Genomic DNA, 14065 nt, shown 5'->3' with positions numbered 1-14065 from the left:
CGAATCACAGCTTTATTGCAAAACAAAACAAGCAAACCAAAAAAGTTACTTCCGAATGTGTCCGCATGGTGTCGCCGCTCGCCTTTTCCTGACATCAATTTCAATGAAACTGATACTTTTTTGTTTGTTTGTTTTGTTTTGCCTGAATCACAGCTTTATTGCAAAAAAAAAAAACGTAACAGTTTAATAGAAATTGATCTTACTTCCGAACGTGTCCACATGGTGTCGCTGCTCGCCTCATTATTGGCATACCATACCACGTGACGTCCCACTGCAGGATATGCAGTTTGTCCTGTGAGTGGCGCGGCGATGTTACAGATGAAAAACCGCATTAAATTCTGCTCGGTGGCCATCTCTGCTAAACGGTTGTTTTCTTCTGGACCCGAACGGAACCCGGTGATGTTTTTGGACGTGGAGGCGGACGGTGAGCTTCTGGGAAGAATGGTCATTGAGGTAGCATGCTAGCTGCTGACTTTCTTATGTCACCTGGCAACATTTCATAGTGAACCAAGCAAATCTTTCAATCTGTTTGTTTGTTTCCCAGTTAATCGCAGATGTCGTACCAAAGACTGCAGGTGTTTTTTGTTAATATTTTTTTTCCTGATAAATATCAAAGTACAATGAATTACACGTGTTTGTCATTGCTTGTTTTGGTTTGTATCAGTACAATTTATAACGTATTTGTCAGAGAACTTCCGAGCACTGTGCACTGGTGAACATGGCTTTGATATAAGGGCTCAGTGTTTCACAGGATCATTCCCGGCTTCATGTGTCAGGTGAGATGTGAATTTCTAAAGAATATTATATGTTATAATATAAGGACAAACTGCAGAGCTGGAGCTTTTTTATTTTAAAAGTATTTTGGGTGAAAATGATAGAAATAACAGCACATTTTGTATCTGGCCACTTAAAAAAAGTCAAGTCACAAGTCAGCTCAGAGTACTACACATGCTTAAGGTTTACAGTACCAACCCCTTGAGCACCCACATTGGTGACAACAATGAGGAAAAACATGAGAATCTTCCTATTTATATTAGCTTAGTTTGCAGGGGGGGGAAGCAAATTCTGTCAGACCAGTCTTGTTGAAGTGGCCATCTGTTATGGCTGTTCTGCCAAGATAGAACAGCATAACACAAGATTTACAGAACATGCAGTAATATAACATAGATGTTGCAGTGGTCTCCCCAGCATTTTTAAATTACGGGTATAAATAAAGGCAAATGCAAAGCGTGAACTCCTTACCAAGTACAAGGCATTTACAACATAATGAATGGTACTAGAACTGTAACCGCGGGGGGGCGGGGGACTTTAAATGAGCTGAAGCCCTTCTAGGGTTTTTTTATTAAGTAACTAGAAGGCACACTGAGAGTGCATACTTCCACCAAGGCCACACATTGCTAAAAACGTCTTCTGGATCCTGAATCCAAAATTTGTTTCGGGATCAAATTCACAATAAAATCCTTCATTTTCTAGGACATTATCCATCTATTCACAATGTTTGATAAACATCCACTCAACTTTTTGAGTTAAATGTTTCTATGTGCCAAGCATTGTTCTGGATCTCAGTTCCAGATCACCTCCACAATAGTCACTTATTTTCCAGAACATTATTTATCTGCTTATCAAATTTAGTTTTTAAGTTATTCTACTAATGGAAGAACACCATTGAAAACATTGCCCCCTTTTTCATAAGGTTTTTTTCTTCTTCTTGTTCTCAGTAAATTCATGTTCATGCACTGATCTGTAATCTGCATACATACTGTGGGATTAAAAAAAATAGAGGGTTCTATTAGTAGTAACAGGGCACAAGCACTGAACAGAGCAGCCTCAGTTACTAGCAGGTAGCGGGACCCTGTTGTGCATTGTTAAGGAGAACCCTTGCAACTGAAGCAACCATGTACAGTCACGCTATATAAGTAGATGAACAGTAGCACAATTTTGGTAATTTTGCCTTTGTACACATCACAATAGAGTTGAAATAACACAATAAAGATGTGCTTGTAGTGGAGACGTTCACCTTTGATTCAACGAGTTTAACAAAAATATTGTAGTAACCTTTTAGGTATTAGTCTTTATACATTCCCTCCATTTTCAGAAGTCATAAGTAATTGGGGAAACTAACATAATTATAATAGAAATTGTCACTTTTACAGTTAGTTTTCTAAATTAACTTTTCCACTTCACTGAATGTCTTTTTTATATTCACATTCCATTTAGTTGAACATAAATTCCCTTAAAGCTGGTCTTTCTTTACAACTCCAACATGGTAAGGAGCCCACAATAAGTTGTTGTTGTTGTCGTCCATTTGGCTGCTCTCGTTTCTTTGGGGTTGCCGCAGCTGATTCAGTCAGATCTGCATTGGTATTTGGCGCAGGTTTTACGCCGGATGCCCTTCCTGACGCAACTCCAGTTTTACCTGGAGAATTAGGTTAATTGTCCGAATATTTATGGAACCAACTGTGTGTCTTCTCTCTTGCAGGGAGGAGATTTCACCAACCACAATGGCACAGGTGGAAAATCCATTTATGGGACGAAATTTAAAGATGAGAATTTCAAATTGAAACACACCTGTCCAGGTACAGGTCTAAAGCTTTCTTTTTACATTGTTACTATTACACTTTGTGGGAGGGAAAAACAAACCATTTTACAGATACTGTAGCACCTCTTCATTCATAATTATTGTCTTTGTAATTTTATTTTGGGTATTATTATTATTATTATTATTACTGGTTTCAGTTGCCTAATTTACCTTCTTGACTGTCCACTAGATGGCAGTACATGCTGTGATTTTACACTAAAACCACTGATTATTTTGCAATTCCAACGTGGTTGACCTACTTTTAAGATTCAGCATGCACTAACATAACTTTCATGAATAAACTGAACCTGTGTGTTTAAAACAAGAATTTAAGCTATTTAAAAACAAACAAACGAAAAACTTTTGAAATACTTCTTATTGTCAGAAGAGGTTATGACCTTGTTAGGTGCTTCACATTAAATGGATTTCTTTTTTCTTTAGGAATCCTTTCAATGGCAAATTCAGGGCCAAACACCAACGGCTCTCAGTTCTCCTCTGTACGACTAAAACTGACTGGTACTGATCATACTAGCCGTCCGTCGGCTTTGTTAGATTTGGCGGCCCATCACATCCTCACTCTTTAATGCTGTGTCGGCATGTAGTCGCTGACTGTGAGATGATGATGTCACTGTTTTCACGGGCTTGATGGTAAACATGTGGTGTTTGGGCAGGTGAAGGAAGGTATGGAAGTGGTCACCAAGATGGAATCCTTTGGTCTGCATGATGGAGGTGTGATCAAGAAAGTTGTTGTCACTGACTGTGGAGAGATCAAATAACACAAAAATGCAGCCCAAAAGGACTTCTGTTAAATGACTGTGTGCAGCTGTTCACTATTTAAAATAAATAAATATAAATCCTGTATTCACAACACTTTCTTCATGGCAACATTAACAGGTTCTTACTGAAAATAAAGTATATTTTTGTAACTTGTGTTTTCATAATTTCAGAGATGATAATAAAAGACAGAAGACTGAGAAATTCCTGTTTATATTTCTTTTACTTTTTCTGCACCTCCACATGTGGCAGGTGGGAAGGCGGTACAGACAACGCTCTGGTGTCTACACGTCAGGTAACAAAATACTGATCCACTCCTTGAAAGTCTCATATCCTTCTATGATGTCCACCTCAGAGAGTAATCAAATTCTCTGCCTTTGGTCAATAAAACCTTCAACATTTTGGCATCTGTCTCCAGTAAAGTATATCTCAGCAAGACTGGAAATATTTAGCACAAGTTAAATTGTCAGTGTGACTTCTTCCATCTTCCAAGGTCAACCAATTGTAGGATAAACTCGAAACATAAAACAATGATCAAATTATTTGCACACTGCAAAAATGTGAAATCTTTCCAAGTATATGTGTGTAATTTTAATTAAAAAAAATTAATAATTGTAAAAAATATCTACTTGTCATAAGACAAAATTCTTTAAAAAGTCAAGTTTTTGTAAGCTATAATTGTTTTTTGGAAATACAACTTTTGATGAATGAAACAGTCTTTGAAACATCTTGTTTTGATTTAATCTGAGTCAAAACAAGTTTTTGCTTCACCATTGGATTTTTAAACTGCTGTTATTTTTAAAGCTTCAACACTTCCTGATACTTGTAGCAAATGAGAAAACTCATTACGACCGCTGTTTTACTAGTATTAGGAAGTGTTACATCTTAAAAATGACAGCAACATAAACATCTCAGAAATGATTAAGAAACAAGACTAAGACTTTTTAAAAGATTTTGAGGTATTTCCAAAAAACAATATTTTAATGAAATTTTACTTAAGTGATTTTGCCTTTATGTTGAGTGTAATTTCAACATTTTCACTAGAAATTCAACAAATATGGTGTACTTGGTAAGATTTTACAGTTTTGCAGTGCAAAATTAAATTTCTTTTTAATTGGCATTGGTCTTATACATCAAATTTGTAGATGAGTGAGTGGTTTAGCCCATGCCAGCCAGATTGTATAAGCAGTAACTCAAAAGCATTGAATGCTATCATCTTGTAACTCACCCAAATTAGAACCCATAATGAGGATAAACTCATTAGACAGTGGTTAACATTGATGTACCACAACAATTGAAAAAGCAGTTTTGTTTTGCCTTTGCAACATCATGGAGCCATGTCTGGCACCCAGCTAGCAAAACACAGGGACAAACATGATGGCCATTATGTGGCCAAATGCAGGACAACATATGCAAAATAATGGAAAGGTGTAATTTAAAAAAATTGGTACAACATGTGGGTGGAAATGTAAAACCTTTTGTCTGTGGACTAACTTTAATTTTACATTGTTTTATTTTTTCTTTTACGTTCAAAATAAATCTTCAATTTAAAAAAAATCAGTTCTGTACTGCAAATTAGCAGTGGCAAACTCAAAACATTTTGCAACATTTTAAAACCTTTTGTAACGTGTTTCCAAACATCCATAGTCCATTTCAAAAAGAAGATATGCTGAACACTGCCACCTGCTGGACAGTTCAGGAATGTGCATCTGTCAAATTATACACTTCATATTGACAGGCTACACTCAGCACAGTCTGTATGTGCACTAGCATCTACGTAACGTTAAGAAATGAAATCTCAAGTGATAATTTTCAGTGATTTCAGATTTTTCCAGAAGGACCTGTGTCAGTGTGTTTCAACATCAGATAGATGCAAATCCTGATTCTACCTTTGTTCTATAATCCTTTACTTCAGCCTGTAAGAAATGCTCATGTCATTATTGTGCAGTTACTGCCTACCAGGTGTAGTCTTAGTCCAGACCATCCCTTCCCTCTTCTGGTCTGCCTTCCTTGCTGGATTTTACACTTCCTGGAAGTGATCCAGCAGCTGTTTTTAGATACTTGCTCTCCGTGACTTCCTGTCCATCAGAGCAGGATGTGACATCCACCTACAGAGTGGAGCTGAAATATGAATGTAGAAGACAGATGATAGACCTGTGGGCTGCAGCCTTAGTCACGCTGATTGTAGATATTTTAATCTGCTGTAAGCATAAAGAAACCTGAAAATGTCATCAACTCACTCCCTCTGAGATCTTTATATGAAATGCAGTGTCGAGGAGACGGCGAGTGGGAAGGCCGGGACGTGTCTGAGGGCCGGAGACAGGGTGGTGCTGCTTATCGAGCTAATACTTTATGAAAGTAAATAATGAAGCGACACAGGGAGGAAAAAAAGCAGTTCTTGCCTGTAAATGAAACCATATGTGCACTGACCTTTCACAGTTTGTTTGAATTCTCAGATTACATTGTTGCTATAGAGACTTTTCAGTTCTCATTCTGTTTGAGCTGGAGATGTTGTAACAAACTTGATATAATTTGGGTCCCCACCCTCTGGTGTAGTTCGAGCTATTTGGAATGCATGTCCAATATTGTGCATGGAAACTTGGCGAGAGAAACCGTCAGGCTGTGGCCAGCATTTAATACACATGCAAAACAATGACATCTTTACAGCCAGTGCAAACTGGTTCTTCTGCAGTAAATACTGTAACTGCAGTTATCACACAGAACTCACATCAGCTGAGGTTCCTTTGGTAATCTGAGAAATCCAGTCAGTTTAAAGCATCAGTTGCCATTCAGCATCTTCACAGACATCCTGGACAAAAGAGCAGGTTTCAAAGCTATTTTATTGTAATCTAGAGAGCTGTACAAAAAATTTAGACTTTTTTTTTAAGGTTTGGACAGTTGAGTATGCTTTTGAAAATATTGCCATGCATGAGCCTCTTAAAAAAAAAACTTTATAGAGAGAGCTGAGTAGAACTGATATGGTTCTAAAGACAAAGGGCCCATGTCTTGATGCACAGTCTAAAGCGCATGGCACAAGTACATTTGAGGAGTGTACAAGTGCAAAATAAGGTGCAAGGCGCCATGGAGTTGTATTTAGTCCCTTAATTAATCATGGATGTCTTGGGTGGAACATGAATTAAATCAGTCTGTCATCTGTCATTCCCTTTAAGAGCTGGGTGCACTATTCAGACAGCACAGACGTGAGCAGATGAGGGCCTCATTCCTGCAGTATCTCCATCTCTATCCACCTGGTCTTCTCCAAATGCAGTCAAATTCTCCCCCACTCGTAGATCCTCCCATGGGCCCTTGGTGCTCCCTACTTGCACAAACAGGAAAAGCAGTGTAAAAGTACAGTACAAATGAGCAAACTTTTGTATTTTTACTACTGGTATTTACTTTTATTTTGGTTTTAATTTTTGTTGTCAATTCAGTTTTATTGTAGTTTGCTAAGATATGATGAGCACTAATGTACATCCCTGTGGGTACAACCTGAGTGTCCGAGTGTTGTAAACCCACCTGTGTCAGGCATATCTAATGGCCCCTTCACACACAAAGCAAAGTTGGGCGAAAGAAGCAGAAACCCCGCGCGCAGCTGGCCTCACATGTCCAGCGAGGGGCGCGCCGAAGGACAGACACCGCATCATGTGGACCATAGTTCACGTGGGTGATGTGACATTCAGATCACCACCTGAGTCTACACATGATCAGACGGTCCTTTTCGCCTGGCACAGCCTGCACTGATTCGGTCGCTCCAGCCTTTGCAAGGTGATACAGGCATCGACATTAACGATTGTCCGGGACAAGTGTAAAATGTGATCGGACAAGCAATATGCTCTAATAGTTGTCCGACCAGACAAGTGGCTTTTTTTTTTTTTGTTTAAAACGTTCACATTCTTTATTTTCATCGCTCAGAATCAAAATACCTGACCGCTGCCTTTTTGTTTTCTTATTTACATCACGTCTCGCACCTCGCGCGAAAGTGTCTTCGGTTTTTCCCGCCACTCTCCACACAGCGGACAGTCGGAAAACATGATATCAATGTGTGCACGAGACCACTGTATGGAGTGTGCGTTCGTAGTAGAGGCTGACATTTTTTCGGGAATCCCACAGGATGGGAGTCAACTTTGCTATTTATCACGTGATTGGGACGATACTGGATTAAAAATTCACGGGAGCAGGAACCAAGGTTTTAGGCAGCGAGCCCTCCTACCGTCATTCGAGCGGTCAATTTTCGAAAAAGAAGCCGAAAAAAATAGCCGAGAAAGACCGGCGTCTGGTGCAGCTGGAAAATAGAGTGGCTGAATTGGAGCAGCAGTACACCAGAATTAACGACGTCATCATCACAGGTCTTCACATCAAACCACGGTCCTACGCACGGGCGGTAACAGATGAGAGCGGAGGGGATCCCAGTGAACAGGAGGTCAGCTCTGGAAAAACAGGTTGTTGATTTCCTCCTATCTAAAGGTATAGAAATGGATTTAAATAACATTGAAGCGTGCGACCCCCTGCCCCGGAGAAATGACGGTGATAAACGAACCACTGTTAAAACAAGGAAGAAAACTGAAAGGGACAAACGTATTCATCAATGAACATCTCACCAAACGGAATGCCGACATCGCCAGGAAAGCACGCTTCTTAAAGAAACGGAAAAATCCAGCACACATGGACTTCAAACTGTAAAATATTCATCAAACTGAACGGATCACCAGAATAAGCAAAGGTTATGGCAATAAGGAACATCGAGGAGCTGGACAAATATGAACAATAGGTATGAGGACTCAAACACATCACAGCACCATGATGCAGACTGGAGCAACCCACTCATCCACATCATCTACACCCGGAGACAAGAGAGACATAATGACTAAGGATAATGATCCGTTTATTTCTGCCCAGGAGCTCTGTCTAGATACATTTAATTATAATAACTCTGCTAACCACCCCTTCGAATCTGAAAATGATCCTGATACCTTTTTCAGTGAGAATATTGTGAGACAGTGCAAATATTACAGAAGAACAATTCAAAAATTATAAAATCAATGATGATTTTTCAATTATATATTTCAACAGCAGAAGTCTTTCTCGTAATCTGTCCACTGTTAATGATTGTTTGAAAACATACAAAAAACGTTTTTCAGTTATTGCAATTTCAGAAACATGGTTAAATGAGGATAATAAAGATCTGGTATATCTTGATGGTTATGAATTGTTCCTGGTTAATAGGCAGACGAGAAGGGGCGGAGGCGTTGCATTGTTTGTAAGGTCAGATTATAACTGTAAACTCATTAACATGTCATTTACAGTGGACAACATCATGGAATGTGTTACCATAGAAATGACATCTATAAACTCCAAAAACATAGTTGTTAGTTGCATTTACAGAGCTCCTGGGACAAATATTGACACCTTTGAAGACATTATCTTAGGAATGTACAACAAAATCAACAGAAATAAGCATTTATTTGTCTGTGGAGATTTCAATATTGATGATGTTGTTGATGATGTTGACAGGTCATATGATGCTTTCATTTCCACTTTTTCCAGTTTGTATAATAAACACTGTCCATTTGTTGACAAAATATATAGAAATCAATATAGCAACAAACCATAGATAGCTAAGGGGCTTCAGAGGGCATGTAAAAAGAAAAACGTACTATATAAACAATTCATAAAACTGCGAACTAAGGAAGCTGAAAGTAAGTATAAAACATATAAGAATAAGTTAATCAATATCATGAGACTCAGTAAAAAAATATGAGTTACTTGTCAAAAATAGAAATAACATCAAAAACACATGGAACACATTAAATGAAATAGTAAAAAAGAATAGAGTAACTAGAGATTATCCTTCATTTTTTCAGAGTAACAACTACATCACGATTGATAATGACGAGTCTATTGCTGAACACTTTAATGAATACTTCGTTAATGTGGGTAAAAATCTTGCCAGTAAAATTGACTCATCAACTAATAACTTCTGGGTAAATAATTCAACGTTTAACAAATCTGTTTCAATGTTCATTGGTGGTACTCATGAAAGGGAAATACTTGATCTGGTTCATGGTTCAAAAAGTAAGAAATCGACTGATTTTAATAATTTGGATATGGCTTTATTAAAAAAAGTTATTGATTGTATAGTAAAACCGTTCAATTATATTTGCAATATGTCACTAAGTACTGGTAAATTTCTTTCTCAAATGAAAATAGCCAAAGTAATTCCTCTGTTTAAAACTGGTGACAAACACACATTTTCTCATTATAGACCTATATCACTCCTGCCACAATTTTCCAAAATTTTGGAAAAAATATTTGCTAAAAGATTAAATGATTATTTACTGAAGCATAACATCATTTGTGAAGAACAATATGGATTCAGAAGGTCTCGAACTACATCACATGCTTTGATGGACTTTGTGGAAAGTATAGCAACTGCAATTGACAATAAACAATACACAATAGGTCTTTTTTTTTTATTTACAGAAAGCGTTTGACACAATTAACCATGGAATACTATTAATTAAACTGCAGAAATATGGAATCAGAGGTCTGGCATATGAATGGATAGCTAGTTATTTACAAGGCAGATTTCAGTATGTTCAATTCAATAATACAAATTCTGAACTCAGGGATGTCACATGTGGGGTGCCGCAGGGCTCAGTGCTGGGTCCTTTGTTGTTTATAATCTATATAAATGATATAAGTTGGGTGTCGAGTTCACTGAGATGTGTCCTTTTTGTGGATGATACAACTGTGTTCTGTAGCGGTGAAAATCTTGAACAGCTTCTGGACATAGTGGAGAAAGAACTGGAAAAATTTAAGGTTTGGTTTGACGCTAATAAGTTGTCACTCAACCTTGGGAAAACTAAATGTATTATATTTGGAAATAAACAGGCACCCAAATGTAAAACTTTAACTATAAACAATAAGGAAATTGAGTTAGTAACAGAGAATACATTTTTAGGTGTTATAATTGATAATAAACTTAGCTGGAAACCACATATAAATTATGTGAAATCAAAATTGTCAAAAACTATAGCCATTTTGTATAAAGCCAAAGACCTATTGCCGCAAGAAGGGTTACCTACTTTATATCATTCTCTGATGGTACCATATATGACATATTGTGTTGAGTCATGGGGAAACACTTACAAATCAAATACCAATCCAATATTCCTTTTGCAAAAACGAGCCATACGAATCATCTGCAATAAACAATACCGTGAACCAACTCATTCTCTATTTGTGTCTTTAAATTTATTAAAATTCATAGATTTGGTCGATTACATTACAATTCAAACTTTATTTTGAGCGAAAAACCAAGCCTTACCGAGACATGTCCAGAGTCTGTGGTTGGGGTGAGGAAATGGAACAAATGTTCAACAGAGGTTAGAATGAGTAGTACCTTAGTAAGATTTAAGAAACTACTCAAAAAGAACATCATGTCTAAGTATCATAAAGAGGCAAATATAATTTGATTTATATGGAATGTTCAATTTATAAGTGGGACTTATTGTATATTTGAATGTGTGGGTATGTATATGCGTATGTAGATATATAGATATGGGTAGGTGTATATGTATATAAGTGACTGTGTATATGTATGTATATATTTATGTTTGTAAAGTATATACGTATGTATATAGGTATATATGGCACAGCCCAAGCAGAGGGTCACCCCCAAGAGCCTGGTCTGCTTGAGGTTTCTTCCTTATAGGGAGTTTTTCCTCACCACAGTTGCCTAGTGCTTGCTCTGGGGGTTGGTAAGGTTAGTCCTTACTGGCGTAAAGTGCCTTGATTTGACTTTCTTGTGATCTGGTACTATATAAATATAATTATAAGTGAATAGTATATTGATGTGTATGTCTGTGTGTCGACATGTAGTAGTGAATTTGTATTTATGTAAATATGACTGATTAGAATTGTTGGACTTGTACTACCAGGGGTGGGCGCTAATAAGCTTTGCTTCAGCCCACACCCTTCGGACTCACTAGTTTTGTCTGTGTTTGTTTGTGGAATTGTTCATTTTTTTCTATTTGAATATTTTGTGTGCCGAATAAAAAACTTTGTCACTTTGTCACTTTATTTCTCTCTGGACTGTTCTGACGGTACGTCCTGTTCACACCGTGTGCGTGTCGGTGACAGTTATACTGAATTTGAGATGAAATAAATTTGTCAAAATTCCTTAAAATGAGAATATATGAATGAACAGAATAAAAATCACACACGTGTGTTTAAAAAAAACCCTGATGTGTAGAATCTCTGCAGTGATGTTCAGAAGCAGAAATCACATAAAGCAGCTGAGAACTCTGAACTTTAACAGGCTGTTATTTTCCAAAGATATTTATTTTAGATGGCTTAATGTTCAAGCACAAAACGTGACTGAGGAGGAGAAAAAAGAGGAAATGGAGTCTATAGTCAGAATAAAAATACAAGCTGCTGATTTTTATTTTTCAAAATTATTAGGCTGCAGCTCTGCGTTTCATTTATTTCAAAGTAAGTTACCGCTTATTTTCAAAAATCACAAGTCAAATCAGTCTGCATTGTTCAGTTGTTCCTGCATATTTGTGTAATTTTTTCCTTTATAAGAGTTTGGTTTTTGTGTTTGTTCTACTAAAAAGTCTGAAAAAAACAATAAAATGTTAACACTTTTCCTTATAGCAGTTCTATAATTTCAGAAATGGAACAGAAACAACCACAAATGAAAAAAAGGGACTGTATGTAAAATGAAGATAAAATAAAAATGTTATATTCCCAGTTTCTCCACTCACACCCACAGAAGCCAAACATTCTTCCAAAGTTATCTTGGTGGCTTCCCTCACTTGTCTTCTTCCAGCATGGACATTTAGTTTTTGAGAACTGCCTACCTGACACAGATTTACCATAAGGTACCACACTGTTTGTATTTCTGAATGATTGATGTAAATAAAGTCTAAGAAATATTCAGTGAGTTGGAAATGTTCATGCATTCATCCTCTGACATTTCCCAAGAAAACTGGCTGTAAATATTAACTAATTCTTCCATTAACAATAAACTGCCCTGTCCCAACCTTTTTTTTTCTTGGAAAATGCTGCAGGCCTCAATTGTAGGAATGGATATATATTAACAAAAATAAAGCTGATCTCACAAAACATGAAATATGTTGGTTTCATACAGTCTGCAGTTACAGAAATAGAAGACAAAGTAAACCACCACATTTTGAAAAACTATAAAACCACAGGCCATGCATTGTTTTGTGTCTTTTAGTGACTTTTTTTTATTTTTATTTTTAAATTTTGATTAAGGCAATAAGTGCCTCCCTGTATTACCACAGATGAACTGTTTCTGTTGCCACATCTTCTGAAATAAAATTGCAAAATTTTACCACCCACATAGGAGAGTGACTGTATTAACTTTTTCATGAAGTGATATGTCACAGCAAAGTAGATGTGATAAATATTAAATCTGAGCCTCAATCCCAGAAAATGTTGAAATGTAATGATTTTTCTATTTCAGCTGCAATTCTTATGTTGGAATATTAAAGTTAAATTACTTACAAACAAAAGAAGTATGACAGGTTTTTATTAAGTGACAAATCAGAGCAAAGTATATGTGATAAATATTTAATTTGAATCTCACTCACGGGTTGTCCAGACAACCAGCTTTTCCTATAGGACAAGTAAACTGCCAGGGTTACTTGTCCTATGGACAAGTACACTAAAAAGCTTAATGTCAATGCCTGCAATATATGTTTTTATGTATTTTCACGTTGTATGGTCATGTCCTTCAGTGTTCTCCAGCTGTAACTTCCAGGTCCACAGATCTCAACAGCAGCAGCTCACACAGACACCCCCCCCCCCCCCCCCCCCCCGGTTTTCAATCAGCTCACAGAACAAAGTTTCACTCTTTTTCCTTGTTCTGTGATTATTTAATTTAGTTCTTTGTTATGTAATTGTGTATGTAGTTATTGTAGTATTTAATTAATTGTCCTGGCTGTATTCTTTGTGTTTTTAATATAACATGTCGTGTGCACTGAGCCGTCATTTCCATCTGTCAGTGAGTGGCTGGCCGGTGATCAGCTGAAAGGCGCCTTGCCGTGCTTTGTGCACTCAGATGTGGCTGGCCGGTCCCCATGTCATCTTGTCTGTACATAATTATCAGCATGTCATGCAAGTGTGATTCCCCCCACCGCCACACGCCATATGAGTTGGGGGGAGAAACGCGACACGCAGGCCACATGTGTTGGGGAGCAGGGGGCACAACACACGCACGCCCCATGTTGCGGGGGGAGTTCGGCACAGTCACACCCATATGTGTTGCTTGGTAACGCACTCGTAGCACTTAGACAATTTTCACAGACAGCTTGAATGTGGTCATCTGCACTCTACTCTCCTGCTGGGAGCACGACTAGCCCCACCTTTTCTAAGTGCCCAGCGAGCGGTGTTGGATGTTGAGAGGGGACTCGAATGGGCGCTCGCTGTCTTTCGGTCCCTGGTGTGTGTGAATGGTTGTGGCAACAGCTGTATGAGGCGTTTGAGGCAGCTCAGATTTTTCACGAGTGGTATGTAATTCCTCCTCCATGCGCCAGACGGCTTCAATCGTGTTATGTGTGAAGGGGCCCTAAATATTACACCAGAAGAACTCTGAACTCAACTTTAGTCCAAGTTTTTGTTGCACAAAGGATAAACACTTTGTGCTGCCTTACAATAGCAATGCTTCAAAAATGTGCCTGACCA

The 14065-nt window shown here is 37.7% G+C and overlaps 1 protein-coding gene across 1 annotated transcript; it reads left to right on the top strand.

Annotated features, from left to right (window-relative positions):
• The first annotated feature begins 256 nt into the window (after nt 1–256).
• Nucleotides 257–3569, top strand: ppifa (peptidylprolyl isomerase Fa). The gene is given in 8 exon segments (XM_034185449.1): nt 257–453; nt 545–575; nt 689–724; nt 727–776; nt 2480–2576; nt 3020–3067; nt 3070–3093; nt 3218–3569. Coding segments are annotated over 8 exon segments (567 nt in total). The 5' UTR covers nt 257–309; the 3' UTR covers nt 3355–3569.
• The last annotated feature ends 10496 nt before the right edge of the window (nt 3570–14065 follow it).

Source organism: Thalassophryne amazonica, chromosome 13 (genome assembly GCF_902500255.1).
Source record: "Thalassophryne amazonica chromosome 13, fThaAma1.1, whole genome shotgun sequence".
NCBI lineage: Eukaryota > Metazoa > Chordata > Actinopteri > Batrachoidiformes > Batrachoididae > Thalassophryne > Thalassophryne amazonica.
The sequence above is the reverse complement of the archived record's forward strand: the minus strand, read 5'-3'. Positions and strand labels throughout refer to the sequence as shown.